Raw genomic sequence first — 20,325 nt, forward strand, 5'->3', positions numbered from 1 at the left:
GCTATGACCCCTTATTGATGGCACTTGTTAAATCCACTTCAATCAGTGTAGATGAAGGGGAGGAGACGGGTTAAAGAAGGATTTTTAAGCCTTGAGACAATTGAGACATGGATTGTGTATGTGTGCCATTCAGAGGGTGTAACTCAATGTTAAGAAGGTGCTCTTAATGTTTTGTACACTCGGTATATAATAACAGATGTATCTCTCATCATAAAATGATTTGGCAAAAACGAGAAACTATTATCATTGGCCAATCATACAGTGTCATATTGGACATTGTCTTGTTGGACCAGTACAGTAGACATTAACCAAATGTTACTTTCAGTGATCGTGATATGTAGTTTTCTTTCCTACTGAATGTGAATGTATTATGGTAAATGACTCTGGGTTACAATACACAGTACCTGTTAAGTTGACTACAATGTAATGAGGGTAGCAAAATTCTCTTTTAACTTTCCCCTAATTCCCTGGTTTTCTGGAAATCCCTGTTGCAATCCTACAACCAGAATTTCGGGAAAAGCAGCAAAATGTAAATAAGTGACAGGGATTTAGCAAACCCTAAATGTAATGTACCTTGTTCCTAGGGGTCTGGCTGACACCAAGCAGACAGGAAAGCTGTCTAGAGAGCAGTTCTCTTTGGCCATGTGGTTGATCCAGCAGAAAGTCACCAAGGGATTGGACCCTCCCCAGACCCTCACAACTGAAATGATACCCCCCTCTGAGAGGACCACCACCTCTGTTCCTGTAAGTCACTCCCTCACCCCTAGTTCCTCACCATCTCCCCCTCCTCGTACCCTCTCCCCCGAAGTGATACCCCCCTCTGAGAGGACCACCACCTCTGTTCCTGTAAGTCACTCCCTCACCCCTAGTTCCTCACCATCTCCCCCTCCTCGTACCCTCTCCCCCAAAGTGATACCCCCCTCTATCCCTCTCACCAACTCTCTACCGCTCTCCTCTCCACTTTCTTGTCTTCATCCCTCTCTCTGCACCCTCTCCCATCTCCCCAGCGCCTCCTATCTGTAGCTTTACTGTACTGCATTTCAAACTCTCTCAAAGCAATTTACTTCCCAATGTGTGCTTTAGGCAGCTCTGTCTGTCGTGTTCATAGACCTGCTGCCTCCTCCAACTGTCTGTCGTGTTCATAGACCTGCTGCCTCCTCCAACTGTCTGTCATGTTCATAGACCTGCTGCCTCCTCCAACTGTCTGTCATGTTCATAGACCTGCTGCCTCCTCCAACTGTCTGTCATGTTCATAGACCTGCTGCCTCCTCCAACTGTCTGTCATGTTCTGATCTGAGATGAATGTGAACTGCTGTCTGAGACCACCATAGTCCCTGTGCTCAGGAACGCCAAGGTAATCCACAGATGACACAATCTCTATTGCACTCCAAACTGCCTGCTCCCACCTGGACAAGAGGAACACCTATGTGAGAATGCTGTTCATTGACTACAGCTTAGTGTTCACCACCATAGTACCCTCAAAGCTCATCCCTAAGCTAAGGACCCTGGGACTAAACACCTCCCTCTGGAACTGGCTCCTGGACTTCCTGACGGTCCGCCCCCCAGGTGGTAAGGGTAGGCAACAACACATCTGCCACGCTGACCCTTAGGGTTGCTTCCTGTTCACCCACGACTGCGTGGCCGCGCACGACTCCAACACCGTCAATAAGTTTGCTGAAGACACAACGGTGGTAGGCCTGATCACCAACGGCGATGAGACAGCCTATTTGGAGGAGGTCAGAAACCTGGCAGTGTTTTGCCAAGACAACAACCTCTCCATCAATGTGATCAAGACAAAGGAGCTGATCGTGGACTACAGGAAAAGGAGGGCCGAACACGTCCCCATTCACATCGACGGGGCTGTAGAGGAGCTGGTTGAGAGCTTCAAGTTCCTCGGTGTCCACATCACCAACAAACTAACATGGTCCAAACATACCAACGCAGTCGTGAAGAGGGCACAACAATGCCTCTTCCCCCTCAGGAGGCTGAAAGGATTTGGCATGGACCCTCAGATCCTCAAGTTCTACAGCTGCACCATTGAGAGCATCTCGACTGGCTGCATCACCGCTTGGTATGGCAATTGCCAGGCATCCGACCTCAAGGCTCTACAATGGGTGTTGCTTTCAACCCACTACCCAGTACATCACTGGGGCCAAGCTCCCTGACATCCAGGACCTATATACCAGGCGGTGTCAGAGGAAGGCCCTAAAAATTGTCAGACTCCAGACACCCTAGTCATAGACTGTTCTCTCTGCTACTGCATGGCAAGCGGCACGGATGCACCAACTCTGGAACCAACAGGACCCTGAACTGCTTTTACCCCCAAGCCAGTTTGGGTAGCTATTTGGTTAACTATTTAACTATCTGCATTGACCCTTTTTGCACAAACATTTTTGAATTATCACATACGCTACTGTTTATTTGTCTGATGTTGTGTTACTGTCTGGTGTTGTGTTACTGTCTGGTGTTGTGTTACTGTCTGGTGTTGTGTTACTGTGTTGTGTTACTGTCTGGTCTTGTTGTGTTACTGTCTGGTGTTGTTGTGTTACTGTGTGTTACTGTCTGGTGTTGTGTTACTGTGTCGTGTTACTGTCTGGTGTTATGTTACTGTCTGGTGTTGTGTTACTGTCTGGTGTTGTGTTACTGTGTTGTGTTACTGTGTTGTGTTACTGTCTGGTGTTGTGTTGTGTTACTGTCTGGTGTTGTGTTACTGTCTGGTGTTGTGTTACTGTGTTGTGTTACTGTGTTGTGTTACTGTGTTGTGTTACTGTGTTGTGTTACTGTCTGGTGTCGTGTTACTGTGTTGTGTTACTGTCTGGTGTTGTGTTACTGTGTTGTGTTACTGTGTTGTGTTACTGTCTGGTGGTGTTGTGTTACTGTCTGGTGGTGTTGTGTTACTGTCTGGTGGTGTTGTGTTACTGTCTGGTGGTGTTGTGTTACTGTGTTGTGTTACTGTGTTGTGTTACTGTCTGGTGTTGTGTTACTGTCTGGTGTTGTGTTACTGTCTGGTGTTGTGTTACTCTCTGGTGTTGTGTTACTGTGTCGTGTTACTGTCTGGTGTTGTTTCACTGTCCTTTGTTTCACAGTGTAAAGCACAATATTTGTACAGATGTATTTCCTGTGGTGTGTCATAACCTATTGTTTATGTATTACCAATGCCAAGGAAGGGATGAATGCATTCTAATATTTCCAGCCTCACCTCAGAATTTTACTGATTTCAAGGTGAACACTGCCACCTTGTGGTGGTCTAGAGTGATAACACCCCTGTCTGTCTAAACCTCATAATGACCTCTGGCTGATTCAGTTCACTGTGGAATCTCTCTCTCTCTCTCTCTCTCTCTCTCTCTCTCTCTCTCTCTCTCTCTCTCTCTCTCTCTCTCTCTCTCTCTCTCTCTCTCTCTCTCTCTTTCTCTCTTTCTCTCTTTCTCTCTCTCTTTCTCTCTCTCTTTCTCTCTCTCTTTCTTTCTTTCTTTCTCTATTCAAAGGCCTTTCTTGGCGTGGGAAACATGTTTACATTTCAAATGCAAATGGAATAGACCAGCAAGGGAAACATTAGTGAATATTAAACTCACAAAAGTTTATAGAAGTTTCAAATGTTATATTATTGGCTATGTACAGTGTTGTAACATTGTGCAAGTAGTTGGAAATAAATACACAGATAAATATAGGTTGTATTTGCAATGTTTGTGCTCCACTTGTTTGCCCTTTTCTCATGGCAATGGCCCACAAATCATGCAACTGTGATTTCACACTGCGGTATGTAGCCTAACAGATATGGGAATTTATCAATGTTTGATTTGTTTTCAAATTCTTTGTGGGTCTGTATGATCTGTGAAAAACATGTCTCTCTAATGTGGTCATACATTTGGCGGGTGGTTAGGAAGTGTAGCTCGGTTTCCACCTCATTTTGTGAGCAGTGTGCACAGCCTGTCTTCTCTTGAGAGCCAGGTCTGCCTATGGTGGCCCCTCTCAGTAGCAAGGCTATGCTCACTGAGTCTGTACATGGTCAAGGATTTTGTTAATTTGGGGTCAGTCACAGTGGTCAGGTATTCTGCCACTGTGTACTCTCTGTTTAGGGCCAGATAGCATTCCAATTTGCTCTGTTTTTTGGTTGATTCTTTCCAGTGTGTCAAATGGTTATCTTTTTGCTTTCTCATAATTTGGTTGGGTCTAAATGTGTTTCTGTCCTGGGGCTCTGTGGGGTCTGTTTGTATTTGTGAACAGAGTCCTAGAACCAGCTTGCTTAGGGGACTCTTCTATAGGTTGATCTCTCTGTAGGTGAGGGCTCTGAGGGGACTCTTCTATAGGTTGATCTCTCTGTAGGTGAGGGCTCTGAGGGGACTCTTCTCCAGGTTCATCTCTCTGTAGGTGAGGGCTCTGAGGGGACTCTTCTCCAGGTTCATCTCTCTGTAGGTGATGGCTTTGTGGTGGAATGTGTGGGCATCGCTTCCTGTTTAGGTGGTTGTAGAATTTAGCGGCTCTTTTCTGGATGTTGATAACTAGTGGCTATAGTCCTAATTCTGCTCTGCATTGTTCGGGATTTTGCATTGTACACAAAGTATATTTTTGCAGAATTCTGCATGCAGAATCTCAATTGGGTGTTTGTCCCATTTTGTGACTTCTTGGTTGGTGAGTGGACCCCAGACCTCACAACCATAGGTTCGATAACTGATTGAAGTATTTTAGCCAGATCCTAATTGTGATGTTTTATGTTCATTTTGATGGCGTGGAAGGCCCTTCTTGCCTTGTCTTTTAGATCGTTCACAGCTTTGTGGAAGTTACCTTTGGTGTTGATGTTTAGGCCTAGGTAGGAATAATTATTTGTGTGCTCTAGGGCAACAGTGTCTAGATAGAATTTATATTTGTTGTCTTGGCTGCTGGACCTATTTTGGAATACCATTATGTTGGTCTTACTGAGATTTACTGTCAGGGCCCAGGTCTGTCAGGGCCCAGGTCTGACAGAATCTGTGCAGAAGATCTAGGTGCTGCTGTAGGTCTTCCTTGGTTGGTGACAGAAGCACGAGATCATCAGCAAACAGTAGACATTTGACTTCAAATTCTAGTAGGGTGAGGCCGGGTGCTACAGACTGTTGTAGTGCCCTCGCCAATTCATTGATATATATATTGAAGAGGGTGGGGCTTAAGCTGCATCCCTGTCTCACCCCACGGCCCTGAGAAAATACATCTGTGTTTTATTGCCTATTTTAACTGCACACTTGTTGTTTGTGTACATTGATTTAATAATGTCATATGCTTTCTCCCCCAACACCGCTTTCCATCAATTTGTATAGCAGACCCTCATGCCAAATTTTGAAATCAACAAAGCGTGAGAAGACTTTACTTTTGTTTTGTTTGTCAGTTAGGGTGTGTGGTTTGTCATACGGTATGTTGGTAAGAAGCCAATTTGTCATTTGCTCAGGAAGTTGTTTTCACTGAGTAAATGTTGGATTTTTCAGAGATTACGGCTGACGCCAATTCCACTGTAATTATTGCGGTCAAATTTGGCTCCGCTTTTGTGGATTGGGGGGATCAGATCAGTCAATGTTGTTGAAGAGTTTAAGAATAGCCTATTTGAATTTGTGGTCTGTATATTTGATCATTTCATTGAGGATACCATCAACACCACAGGCCCTTTTTAGGTTGTAGGGTTTGATCCTGTAGTTCATCCAATGTAATTGGAGAATCCAGTGGGTTCTGATCTTTAGTAGCTGATTCTAAGTTCAGTAAATGATCATGTATATGTTTTAGCTTTTGGTTCTTTGTTATATGTCCAAAAGGTTGGAGAAGTGGTTTTATCCGTACATCTCCATTTTGGATAGCTAGCTCTTTGTGGTGTTTGTTTAGTGCGTACCAATTTTCCCAGAAGTGATTTGATTCTATGCATTCTTAAATCACATTGAGCTGTTTTCTGTCATGCTGTTCCTTCTTTTTCTGTATTATTTTAGTGATTCACCATAGTGAAGCCATAGGCTCAGGTTTTCTGGTTCTCTATGTTTTTGGTTGGATAGGTTTCTCAAAAAAGATTCTTAGGTTTTTACATTCAACATCAAACCATTTCTCATTGATGTTAGTTGTCTTAGGTTTTCTGCCTGAATTTAAATTTGATATGTTAGCTGATAGGTAAAATATATTATTCAGGCTTCCTACTGCTAAGTTTACACCTTCACTATTGCAGGAAAACATTTTGTCCAGGAAGTTGTCTAGCAGGGATTAGATTTGTTGTTGGTTTGGTAGGTTTCTACAATACCCTCCGTCTATCTATAACATTCCTTAATAGTGTGCAGTTTGTTCGGCTTCGATGCCTCATGGTTGAGTATTGCTCCGTTCAAGTAGACTGTGATTTTGCTGTGATCTGATAGGGGTGTCAGTGGGCTGACTGTAAACGCTCTGAGAGACTCTGGGTTGAGGTCGGTGATAAAGTAGTCTACAGTACTACTGCCAAGAGATGAGCTGTAGGTGTACCTACCGTAGGGGTCCCCTCGAAGCCTACCGTTGACTATGTACTACATACCCAGCGTGCGACAGAGCTCCTTCCTGTGTTAACGTTGTGGTGATGCAGCAGTAGGGAGCTCCTCTCTCTCCCTCAGAGCAGAATCTCTCTGACCCACTCTTCTTCTTCTTTCCTCTGTTTCTCCACACCCCACTCTCTACCCCTTTTTTTGCATTTCCTTCTCTTATGTCTCTTCTGTCACCCTGTTCATCCCTCCCCTCTCTTCCTCATCCTCTGCCCCCATCCCCAGGACAGTAGCAGTTCTACAGAGTCAGCTGACCTGACAGGCATCAAAGAGCTGGATGACATCAGTCAGGAAATCGCCCAGCTGCAGAGGTGAGCCCCTCCCCGAACTATAAACCCCGAACTATAAACCCAGAACACTGAGCCCAGAACTCTAAGCCCAGAACTCTAAACCCAGAACTCTAAACCCAGAACACTATACCCAGAACACTATACCCAGAACACTAAACCCAGAACACAAAACCCAGAACTCTACGCCCAGAACACTAAGCCCAGAACACTAAGCCCAGAACACTAAGCCCAGAACACTAAGCCCAGAACACTGAGCCCAGAACTCTGAGCCCAGAACTCTGAGCCCAGAACACTAAGCCCTGAACTCTAAGCCCAGAACTCTAAGCGTAGATCACTAACCCTAACCCCTTTGCTTGGCTGGAGGACATCTTTGTTTGTCATTTCTTTTAACAGCCAGGGGGAGATCTTCTTCGTTGGATTAAATCTACTTTTATTGTCTGTTGTTCACAGAAACTCTGTACTTTGTGTACAGAGCACAACCAAGGAGATGAGGATAGGAAGCTATGTTTTGGAACAGACACTCTCTCTGGTTTCCCTACTGATCCTCTATGTCGTGCCTTGTGGGTTTCCCTGATGTGTGTTCTGTAAACTGTGTCCTCTTCATACTGCCTCCTCAGCACTCTTATCTTTTACAGTGGGATACACTCAGGTAACCTGGTGACACAAAGGCATTGTTGCCGTGTCTAGCATTGGCTAGGGCAGTGTTTCTCCATCCATACCTTGCAGATCCCCCAGAGACTGCACAGTCAACTAATCTCCAAGCACTTGGGGGAGGTAATAACGTACAATTTGACATAATCTCCTTCTCACCTAGCTGTGTGTGTGTGTGTGTGTGTGTGTGTGTGTGTGTGTGTGTGTGTGTGTGAATGTTGTTGCAGAGAGAAGTACACTCTGGAGCAGGACATCAGGGACAAAGAGGAAGCCATCAGACAGAAGAACAAGGAAATTCAGGTGAGACACACAGAGAGTAAGGGACCCATTTTATGGATTCTTAATGGGTCTAATCCAGGGGAAGGGAACTCTCATCCTGAAGTGTCTCATGGACTACACAGCTTGTTCAATCACAACTACTCAAAACAGATTGGCGGAAAATATCTGACTCCACCCCACCTCAAACCTGAACTTCCAATTATTTTTGGGATGGATGTGAGGATGCAAGGAATCAAGAAAAGACAAATTGAGAAAGCGCCTATATCTCTATTGCTGAGGTCTCCTTCCCTTCCACCATTCCCTCAGGAGATGCAGGAGGACGTGGACCAGGAGAGTGGTAGTCTGGTCTGATTACTGTATGTATTTTAACAGGAGATGCAGGAGGACCTGGACCAGGAGAGTGGTGGTCTGGTCTGATTACTGTATGTATTTTAACAGGAGATGCAGGAGGACCTGGACCAGGAGAGTGGTGGTCTGGTCTGATTACTGTATGTATTTTAACAGGAGATGCAGGAGGACCAGGATCAGGAGAGTGGTAGTCTGGTCTGATTACTGTATGTATTTTAACAGGAGATGCAGGAGGACCTGGACCAGGAGAGTGGTGGTCTGGTCTGATTACTGTATGTATTTTAACAGGAGATGCAGGAGGACCTGGATCAGGAGAGCGGTGGTCTGGTCTGATTACTGTATGTATTTTAACAGGAGATGCAGGAGGACCTGGATCAGGAGAGTGGTGGTCTGGTCTGATTACTGTATGTATTTTAACAGGAGATGCAGGGGGACCTGGACCAGGAGAGTGGTGGTCTGCAGGACCTGGAGGCCCAGAAGCAGGATGCTCAGCAGCAGCTGGAGGAGATGGACCAGCAGAGGAACAAGCTGGAGGGAATGCTAAAAGACGTCCATCTGAAGTGTCAGGATCAGTCCACGCTGGTCAGTCAGCAACACACCTATACGATCGTGGTCTAGACAGGAAAGCGCTTGTCCCCAGTTACAGAGGCTTATCTGAATGTCCAAAACGCTTGTCCCCAGTTACAGAGGCTTATCTGAATGTCCAAAACGCTTGTCCCCAGTTATAGAGGCTTATCTGAATGTCCAAAACGCTTGTCCCCAGTTACAGAGGCTTATCTGAATGTCCAAAACGCTTGTCCCCAGTTACAGAGGCTTATCTGAATGTCCAAAACGCTTGTCCCCAGTTACAGAGGCTTATCTGAATGTCCAAAACGCTTGTCCCCAGTTACAGGCCGTCACTAGCGCTTATCGTATCTTATTCTCATAGGATTCCTCTAGCTTGGATCGCAGGTAGCCTGCGGCAGGTAGTCTAGTGGTTAGAGCGTTGGGCCAGTAACCCGAAAGGTTGCTGGATCCAATCCCCGAGCTGACAAGGAAAAACATGGTCGTTCTGCCCCTGAACAAGGCAGTTAACTCACTGTTCCCTGGGCACCGAAGACGTGGATGTTGATTGAGGCAGCCCCCCGCACCTCTCTGATTCAGAGGGGTTGGGTTAAATGCGGAAGACACATTTCAGTTGAAGGCGTTGTTGTACAACTGACTAGGTACCCCCCTTTCCCAGACTCTTTCTGAGCTGTCTTATGAGCAGTTATTTTGACACCCTCTGAGCTGTCTTGTGAGTAGTTATTTTGACACCCTCTGAGCTGTCTTATGAACAGTTATTTTAACACCCTCTGAGCTGTCTTATGAGCAGTTATTTTGACACCCTCTGAGCTGTTTTGTGAGTAGTTATTTTGACACCCTCTGAGCTGTCTTATGAGCAGTTATTTTGACACCCTCTGAGCTGTTTTGTGAGTAGTTATTTTGACACCCTCTGAGCTGTTTTGTGAGTAGTTATTTTGACACCCTCTGAGCTGTCTTGTGAGTAGTTATTTTGACACCCTCTGAGCTGTCTTGTGAGTAGTTATTTTGACACCCTCTGAGTTGTTTTGTGAGCAGTTATTTTGACACCCTCTGAGCTGTTTTGTGAGCAGTTATTTTGACACCCTCTGAGCTGTTTTGTGAGCAGTTATTTTGACACTTTCTGTGTCTCTTTTATTCTTTCTCTCCATTTCCCTCATTTTCTGTTGACTCTCTCCTCTCTCTTTCTCTCTCTCTCCCTGTCTCTCTCTCTCCCTGTCTCTCTCTCTCTCTCCCTGTCTCTCTCTCTCCCTGTCTCTCTCTCTCCCTGTCTCTCTCTCTCCCTGTCTCTCTCCCTGTCTCTCTCCCTGTCTCTCTCTCGCCCTGTCTCGCCCTGTCTCGCCGTCTCTCCCTGTCTCTCCCTCTCTCTCTTTCTCTCTCTCTCTGTCTCTGTTTCTCTCTCTCTCTCTCTCTCTCTCTCTCTCTCTCCTTAAATTCTACTCGCCTCCTCTTCTCCCTCCATCCAGATCTCATCCTTACAGAGCCAGATCCACAGTCAGGAGTCTGACCTGCAGAGTCAGGAGGATGAGCTGAGCCGTACCAAGTGTGACCTGAATAAACTGCAGTTGGAGGAGAAGCAGCTAGAGCAGAACCTACTGGCCGGACGCATGCAGCTAGACTCCATCATCAAGTCACTCAAGGCCACCCAGGATGAGATCAACCAGGTACGTGGATAGAGAGATGCTATAGCTCATTATCATAGACAAATGTTGTATTAAGTCACGTTTGGAGTAGAATGGAACTTTTTAATGTCCATCCGGAAAATAGAAATGTTCCCTTTTTAATGGCTAAATTTACATTTACATTTTACATTTTAGTCATTTAGCAGACGCTCTTATCCAGAGCGACTTACAGTAGTGAATACATACATTACATACATTTTTTTTGTCTTTTTTTTTTGTACTGGTCCCCCGTGGGAATCGAACCCACAACCCTGGCATTGCAAACACCATGCTCTACCAACTGAGCCACACGGGACTGTTCCCATTTTGTTTCTACCTGTCCAATGCTTTCAGATCTAGCGTGGGGTTCTTAAACCTTTACAGCTCAAGAACCAAATGAGAAATTGACTGTCCTCCCGTGACCCAAATCATCCTACATCGACCCCAATTTAGAAGAAATTGTGTGTGATTTCTAGATGTATTCTCATGACTCGAACCCACCTCTCACATGCCCAGGGCCCACTTTGGGTCCCCGCCCATAGTTTAAGAAACCCTGGACTAGAGGGTACGGGCTAGGGGTTGTTTCTAGATGGGACTTTCACAAGAACAGACAGTGTTATTTTCGTAGACTGACAACCCATTGTCCCTGCAGGCTTTTATTAATAAAGTTTTAAATGTAGGGTTGTGGCGGCCATTATATTTTGGCAGCCGGTAATTGTTAAGCAAATAACTGTCGGTCTAATGGTAATTGACCATTAACATAAACAGGTTAAGCATCTCCTGCCTTCCACACATAGCCTACAAGCCACTGATGCAGACCTTTCAAACATCTACATTTAATAATTTTTAAAAAATCCATTATTTATTTTAGACATATCCAAAGAAACATGATATGAAGAAAATGTAGTCTATTTCAGAAGAACATGTTCTGAGTTGTCCTTATGTTAGTCCCTGATATGGCTATGCCATATGGCTGTGGGCTACACTAGTGCTTTTAGCAGACAAGATTTGCTTAGAATTCCATGGTATTATTTTATAGTATGAAGAATACAATTGAACATAGCTGAATAAAATAGAAAGGATATTTTCTCCAAATGTTTTCCGAGGGAGTGAACACGTGGCTATTCTGTTTTGAGCGGTTAACAAAGAAACAGGTCCTCCTATATGCTTAGTTTAGCTGTTTATGCTATTTTAGTTGTGATACAAACTTTGGGCTATATGTTTTGATGTTTAATAAGGCTGCATGATGAGACTCTAATGATGACTTGAAAAAACTCAAAATGATGACTTGAAAAAAGCTCTCATTCACAAGCACTTGATAATGCCTCGAATTTCCCGGTGGCATGTCTCTTGTGTGGCCGTAATGTCCCCTGAAAAAATTCATGCCTTATGCGGCCAGTGGTTGTTGTGCTCTTGGGCTGAATATTAATAATTATTATTCCCTTCTCCCAGCTTGCCAATCGCCGTGCTCCGAAACACCTCACACTCGCATGGCTCTCTCTCAGATATCTCAATTCTTATTCGCCAATGCACGTCATGTGATCGGGGTCGTTCTCACAGGTATCTCAGCTCTCAGACAGACACATCGGGGTTAGACACATCGGGGACAGACACATCGGGGACAGACACATCGGGGACAGACACATCGGGGACAGACACATCGGGGACGTAACTGCACACGTTCCTCTTGAATTCTGAGGCACATATTGAACTGTCCACATTTACTTTCCGTCAGCCAACAAGATGAGTAGGCCTAACGTACAGCAAATCCACCAGCCTGTGTTAATCTACTATCCCCCATAGTACAAAAGTTGACATTTTCTATTGGTCAACTTGTCCTTCTGTGCGAGAAATAAATATTTCAAGCAGTTGTGGGATGTGATAGATCCCAAATTAATACAACCACTAGCATCAACAAAAACTTTTCTACACAATGAGGCTGACACAACCGATTAGAACATCTAGCTTAAAATGTTGACAAGCTATTTGGCTATTTCTTCACATTATATTTATTTAAGGGGCGGCAGGTGGTCTAGTGGTTAAGAATGTTGGGCCAGTAACCGAAAGGTCGCTGGTTCGAATCCCTGAGCCAACTAGGGGGAAATCTGCCGATGTGCCCTTGAGCAAGGCACTTAACCCTAATTGCTCCTGTAAGTCGCTCTGGACAAGAGCATCTGCTAAATGACTAAAATGTTCCAAAATGCAATCAATTAGCGGAAAAACACCTTCCTCAAGTGACCGCAAAATGCGATTTAAGCATGTATTGCTTTATTATAAAGGTGCAATTTTATGGTGTAAATGATATTCCCTAATCTTGAAACTCACACGCTGGTAATGTATGCCAGTTAAGCTCTACACCGGTTGTAAAGCGGATTAATGTGCTTAATTTTAAGAAGTTATTTGGACACTTTATCAATCAATCAAATTTATTTATAAAGCCCTTCTTACATCAGCTGATGTCACAAAGGGCTGTACAGAAACCCAGCCTAAAACCCCAAACAGCAAGCAATGCAGGTGTAGAAGCATGGTGGCTAGGAAAAACTCCCTAGGAAGAAACCTAGAGAGGAACCAGGCTATGAGGGGTGGTTAGTCTTCTTCTGGCTGTGCCGGGTGGAGATTATAACAGAACATGGCCAAGATATTCAAATGTTCATAGATGACCAGCAGGGTCAGGGTTCCATAGCCGCAGGCAGAACAGTTGAAACTGGAGCAGCAGCACGGCCAGGTAGACTGGGGACAACAAGAAGTCATCATGGCAGGTCCTAGGGCTCAGGTCCTCCGAGAGAGAGAAAGAAAGAAATAGAGAATTAGAGACAGCATACTTAAATTCACACAGGACACCGGATAAGACAGGAGAAATACTCCAGATATAACAGACTGACCCTAGCCCCCCGACACATAAACTACTGCAGCATAAATACTAGAGGCTGAGACAGGAGGGGTCAGGAGACACTGTGGCCCCATCCGATAAAATCCCAGGACAGGGCCAAACAGGCAGGTTATAACCCCACCCACTAGAGGAATATCTTCAACCACCAACTTACCGTCCTGAGACAAGGCCGAGTATAGCCCACAAAGATCTCCGCCTCGGCACAACTCAAGGGGGGGCGCCAACCAGGACAGGAAGATCACGTCAGTGACTCAACCCACTCAAGTGACGCACCCCTCCTAGGGACGGCATGGAAGAACACCAGTAAGCCAGTGACTCAGCCCCTGTAATAGGGTTAGAGGCAGAGAATCCCAGTGGAGAGAGGGGAACCGGCCAGGCAGAGACAGCAAGGGTGGTTCGTTGCTCCAGTGCCTTTCCGTTCACCTTCACACTCCTGGGCCAGACTACACTCAATCATAGGACCTACTGAAGAGATGAGTCTTCAATAAAGACTTAAAGGTTGAGACCGAGTCTGCGTCTCTCACATGGATAGGCAGACCATTCCATAAAAATGGAGCTCTATAGGAGAATGCCCTGCCTCCAGCTGTTTGCTTAGAAATTCTAGGGACAGTAAGGAGGCCTGTGTCTTGTGACCGTAGCGTACGTGTAGATATGTACGGCAGAACCAAATCAGAAAGATAGGTAGGAGCAAGCCCATGTAATGCTTTGTAGGTTAGCAGTAAAACCTTGAAATCAGCCCTTGCCTTAACAGGAAGCCAGTGTAGAGAGGCTAGCACTGGAGTAATATGATCAAATTTTTGGGTTCTAGTCAAGATTCTAGCAGCTGTGTTTAGCACTAACTTTAGTTGTGATACAAACCTTATCAAAACATATAGGCCTATGGGCTAGCTTACATGAGGTATGCCACTATGATTTTAAATAGTTGCAAAAATAAATAAAAAGGCATCCGCTGTTCCTTGTCTTACGCTGGGGATCATTCACAAGCGATAATACACCATTCACAAGCGATAATACACCATTCACAAGCGATAATACACCATTCACAAGCGATAATACATCATTCACAAGCGATAATACATCATTCACAAGCGATAATACACCATTCACAAGCGATAATACACCATTCACAAGCGATAATACACCATTCACAAGCGATAATACACCATTCACAAGCGATAATACACCATTCACAAGCGATAATACACCATTCACAAGCGATAATACATCATTCACAAGCGATAATACACCATTCACAAGCGATAATACACCATTCACAAGCGATAATACATCATTCACAAGCGATAATACACCATTCACAAGCGATAATACACCATTCACAAGCGATAATACATCATTCACAAGTGATAATACGTCATTCACAAGCGATAATACGTCATTCACAAGTGATAATACATCATTCACAAGTGATAATACACCATTCACAAGCGATAATACATCATTCACAAGCGATAATACACCATTCACAAGCGATAATACATCATTCACAAGCGATAATACACCATTCACAAGTGATAATACGTCATTCTTAAGTGATAATACGCCATTAAGTGATAATACGCCATTCTTAAGTGATAATACATCATTCACAAGTGATAATACATCATTCACAAGTGATAATACATCATTCACAAGTGATAATACACCATTCACAAGTGATAATACACCATTCACAAGCGATAATACATCATTCACAAGTGATAATACGTCATTCACAAGCGATAATACGTCATTCACAAGCGATAATATGTCATTCACAAGCGATAATATGTCATTCACAAGTGATAATACGTCATTCACAAGTGATAATACGTCATTCACAAGTGATAATACGTCATTCACAATATCATTCACAAGTGATAATACGTCATTCACAAGTGATAATACGTCATTCACAAGTGATAATACGTCATTCACAAGCGATAATACACCATTCACAAGTGATAATACACCATTCACAAGTGATAATACGTCATTCACAAGTGATAATACGTCATTCACAAGCGATAATACGCCATTCTTAAGTGATAATACATCATTCACAAGTGATGGGTGACAATATTAGCCTATCAGACTATTCTTAATTTAATCTTGTTTTAACCTCTCTGGCGCATGTGGGACGAACTCGTCCCACCTACGTAACAGCCACTGAAATCCAGTGGCGCGATTTTTGAATCGTTAGAAATACTATTACTTCAATTTCTCAAACATATGACTATTTTACAGCTATTTAAAGACAAGAATCTCGTTAATCTAACCACACTGTCCGATTTCAAAAAGGCTTTACAACGAAAGCAAAACATTAGATTATATCAGCAGAGTGCCCAGCCAGAAATAATCAGACACCCATTTTTCAAGCTAGCATATCATGTCACATAAACCCAAACCACAGCTAAATGCAGCACTAACCTTTTATGATCTTCATCAGATGACACACCTAGGACATTGTGTTATACAATACATGCATGTCTGTTCAATCAAGTTCATATTTATATCAAAAAACAGCTTTTTACATTAGCATGTGACGTTCAGAAAAAACATAACCCCCGCAAACTTCCGGGGAATTTACTAACAGTTTGCTAAATTACTCACGATAAACGTTAACAAAAAGCATAACAATTATTTTAAGAATTATAGATACATTACTCCTCTATGCACTCGATATGTCCGATTTTAAAATAGCTTTTCGGATGAAGCACATTTTGCAATAATCTAAGTACATAGCCCGGCATCACAGGGCTAGCTATTTAGACACCCACCCAGGTCAGCCTCCACCAAAATCACATTTCCTATAAGAAAAATGTTCTTACCTTGCTTGTTCTTCGTCAGAATACACTGCCAGGACTTCTACTTCAATAACAAATGTTGGTTTGGTCCCAAATAATCCATCGTTATATCCAAACAGCGACGTTTTGTTCGTGAGTTCTAGACACTATCAGAATACTAAATCACGGTCTCGCGCATGGCTTGACAAAAAAAATCTAAATATTCCATTACCGTACTTCGAAGCATGTCAACCGCTGTTTAAAACCAATTTTTATGCCATTTATCTCGTAGAAAAGCGATAATATTCCGACCGGGAATATGCATTGAGCCTAAACAGCCGAATTAAATTTCTCCTCAGGAGCGAATCGTGCACGCGCCTCATTCAAAGGTCCTCTGATCCGCCACTTACCAAAGGCGATAATGTGTTTCAGCCTGAGGCTGCCTCGTCAACCTTCAGGTATTTCCCGGGTTCTGAGAGCCTATCGGAGCCCTGGGAATTGTCACGTTACAGCTAAGATCCTTACTTTTCAATAAACAGATGCAAGACGCACGACTACTTGTCAGACAGGGTACTTCCTGCATGAAACCTTGTCAGGTTTTTGCCTGCCATAGGAGTTCTGTTATACTCACAGACACCATTCAAACAGTTTTAGAAAATTCAGAGTGTTTTCTATCCAAACCTGAACAATAATATGCATATTCTAGCTTCTGAGTTGGTGTAGGAGGCAGTTAAAAATGGGCACATATTTTTTCCAAAATTCTCAATACTGCCCCCTAGCCCAACAATATATGTGTGAAATGAGTTTTGATTTAGAATGGACCATTATCATGTACCTGTCTCGTAACAGTGGCAGGGGAAAAATACATGTAATCTATGCACTTAAATAGCGAATGGAAGACGCCTTTCCAGTGGTTTATTTTCATGCCAGCTAGGTAGGTTATACTTCTGTTGTAAAGTGAAGCAATATGATTAATATTAGGAGAGATGATAAATACGTATAGTAGGCCTAGCCTATAGAAAGATGATGGGATCCTCCTCTTTTTATTAGAGGCCATCACTCTGTTTTCTCCCACAATTGCGTAGCCAATAGAAATGTTGTGCAACATGAGCTCATGGGCTCTCATTAAGTGTTTTGATTTAGATGTTCCATTACATTTGTATTGATGTCAGGGATTACAGGGACAATAGAGTGCTGAGTACCAGGCAGTTAGCAAGTTTGGTAGGCTACTAATAACTATCAGCACCATCAGAGCTTGGAGAAGCCTTGTTACCGTGACTAAACGGTCACATGGAGTTTAACTGCGGTCATGACTCGTGACTGGCGGTGTGGCGGTAATACGGTCACCGCAACAACCCTACATACTTACTCTCTTTTACTAGAACAGCCGGTGTTACTGGAGACTCACTGACATCCCTTTATCCCTTTAGGCTCGTAGTAAGCTTTCTCAGATCCAGGACAGTCAACAGGAGGTGACTAAGACTATAGAGCAATACAACAACGCTCTGAATGGAACCCACAGCCAGACTCATGCTGGTAGCATGACCAACCTGGCAGACATGAGCGAAGTAGGATTCTCAGAGAGGGAGAACGGGGAATTTGGAGCCAGGGTGAGTAGTGTTGTCATGATACCAGGATCGTGTTCATTAGGCATCAAATGGAATAAAACTGATTTGAAACGGGGAGTGACTACCTGAATAAGAAATGCTCATTTTTGTTTTTCGTAGCAAAACTTTTAGCTATGTAGTGCCTTAATGAAGACGACCGAAGACTGGAAAGAGCATGCCTATACTTGAATATACACTGAGAGTACAAAACATTAATAATCTAACTTGCTTTTTAGATGACATAGACTACAATCCCTTTTTGATGTCACTTGTTAAATCCACTTCAATCAGTGGAGGAGACAGGTTAAAGAAGGATTTTTAAGCTTTCAGACAATTGAGACATGGATTGTGTATGTGTACCATTCAGAGGGTCAATGGGCAAGACAAAAGATTGAAGTGCCTTTGAACGGGGTATGGTAGTAGGTGCCAGGCGCACTGGTTTGTGTCAAGAACTGCGGTTTGTGTCAAGAACTGCAACGGTGCTGGGTTTCTCACACTCAACAGTTTCCTGTGTGTAACAAGAATGGTCCACCACCCGAAGGACATCCAACCAACTTGTCTCAATTGTGGGAAGCATTGCAGTCAACATGGGCCAGCATCCATGTGGAACGCTTTCAACACCATGCCCTGATGAATTGAAGCTGTACTGAGGGGAAAAAGCACGGGGGGGGAATACAACTCAATATTGGGAAGATGTTCTTAATGTTTTCTACACTCAGTGTATATTATATACCCAGCTATTCATGTGGAGCTCTCACTGTGTTTAGTGTGACCTCACTTCCTGTTGCTCACACCTGACAGACTAGATATCTTTTTATTCAATGTTCATTATGTTAGAGATTACAAGAAGAAGCGTCTACATTCAGTTCCACTTGGTAAAGCGTTGTTGTCCCAACATTGGGCAATCCAGTTGATTTGAATGGAAGTGGAGAAGATTTTTATCTTTTGAGGTTGAACAATCTGAATATTTTGTCCCCCAAAAAATCCCCCAAAATCAGGAGGACAATTTCAAATCGAGGATAGCCATGTTCAGCAGCAACAAATCAACACCAAAACCCCTTCCTGCAGCAGACCCCTTCCAAACAGAGGACCCCTTCAAATCAGACCTCTTCAAAGGTAACTTTATAAATATATTATACCAAATGAATGTTTATGCAAAATAGTTGTGTTATCGGAACCATATTGTTGGAACAATTCTGGAATGATTCTAATTCCATGGCTAGGACTGTATGTTCCAGAGGCTATGAGGTTCTATTCCTTTAGAGAAAAGTGTGTGGTCTACATGTGCTTGTACACCTGAACAGAACAGAAAGGCCTCCACGTGGTATATGCTCCACCGTTAATGAGAAATGTTTCCATCCACAAGGATCTTTGTCACATTTTGTCTCAATCCTCTCAGATCCATTTGGAGCAGATGATCCCTTCAAAGAGAGTGATCCATTCAAGGGTGCTTCCTCAGACTTCTTCAAGAAAACGACCGATCTGTTTGCCTCAGCAGATCCCTTCAGTAGAAAACCTACTCCCCCCATCAAGGTAATACATGTTGAATTACTGGCAGAATTATTTAATGTATTATTTTCTATGGTAATTTATTTACAGTATGTCATATTTGAATACATTTATATTGAATTATAAGCTGGGTGGTTCGAGCCCTGAATGCTGATTGGCTGACAAACGTGGTGTATAAGACCGTATACCACGGGTATGACAAAACATTTATTTTTACTGCTGTAATTACGTTGGTAACCAGTTTATAATAGCAATAAGGCACCTCAGGGGTTTGTGGTATATGGACAATATATCACGGCTAAGGGCTGTATCCAGGCACTCAGCGTTGCATCGTGCATAAGAACAGCCCTTTGCCGTGGTATATTGGCCTTATCCCTTAAATTATACTGTATGTAATTTTGTTCATATTTATTGAATATATTGGTATTGAAATGACATCCTGTTTTCAGTTGAATGAATGTATCTTGATGGAGTTGATCTTAGTGGTGTTTCTATTCCTGTCTCAGCCTGGTGGCAGTCTGTCTGGTAGCAGGAATCTGTTAACCTCCCACAGCCCCCGGCCCAGCCCCAAGCCTACAGGTACCTCTCCTCTGCAATATACAACCTCACACACACGCACGCACGCACGCACGCGCACACACACACACACACACACACACACACACACACACACACACACACACACACACACACACACACACACTTGCTATCCATTTGAATCACTGTTTTTAGTCAGTGCACTCCAGATACGTTAGCTGCAATTGACATTTACAGTAAAAAAAAAAAAAACGTTTCTGACTTTTCAGCATCCTATCAGTTTTGAAGATAATGTGCTGTATCTTTCAAAAAGCAGCGGATATCAAAATATTAGTTTTTCTAAAGCTGTTTTCGGCTATGTCAGAGAACATTTACAACCAGGTCATTAAGTACTCTGAATTTCACAAGATTTAGAAGCAGAAAAGGATAATCAAACTCTTATCTGTATATCTCTAAGATAAATCTATCTGTATATCTCTAAGATAAATCTATCTGTATATCGCTAAGATAAATCTATCTGTATATCGCTAAGATAAATCTATCTGTATATCGCTAAGATACATCTATCTGTATATCTGTATATCACTAAGATACATCCATCTGTATATCACTAAGATACATCCATCTGTCTATCACTAAGATACATCCATCTGTCTATCACTAAGATACATCCATCTGTCTATCACTAAGATAC

General features: G+C 43.3%; 1 protein-coding gene across 2 annotated transcripts in view; it reads left to right on the forward strand.

The window, feature by feature from the left end:
- LOC115157540 (epidermal growth factor receptor substrate 15-like 1) overlaps nucleotides 1–20,325 on the forward strand; it is a 60,601-nt gene that overhangs the window by 14,789 nt on the left and 25,487 nt on the right. For both annotated transcript variants that reach the window (XM_029705889.1, XM_029705890.1), the window contains exons 11-19: nucleotides 585–744; nucleotides 6,741–6,826; nucleotides 7,684–7,756; nucleotides 8,504–8,665; nucleotides 10,111–10,308; nucleotides 17,409–17,588; nucleotides 18,584–18,701; nucleotides 18,985–19,118; nucleotides 19,601–19,673. In XM_029705889.1, the coding sequence (XP_029561749.1) occupies nucleotides 585–744; nucleotides 6,741–6,826; nucleotides 7,684–7,756; nucleotides 8,504–8,665; nucleotides 10,111–10,308; nucleotides 17,409–17,588; nucleotides 18,584–18,701; nucleotides 18,985–19,118; nucleotides 19,601–19,673 (1,184 nt within the window). The remainder of the gene's footprint in view (nucleotides 1–584; nucleotides 745–6,740; nucleotides 6,827–7,683; nucleotides 7,757–8,503; nucleotides 8,666–10,110; nucleotides 10,309–17,408; nucleotides 17,589–18,583; nucleotides 18,702–18,984; nucleotides 19,119–19,600; nucleotides 19,674–20,325) is intronic.

The sequence above is a fragment of the Salmo trutta genome, chromosome 21 (assembly GCF_901001165.1).
Source record: "Salmo trutta chromosome 21, fSalTru1.1, whole genome shotgun sequence".
Classification (NCBI taxonomy): Eukaryota; Metazoa; Chordata; class Actinopteri; order Salmoniformes; family Salmonidae; genus Salmo; species Salmo trutta.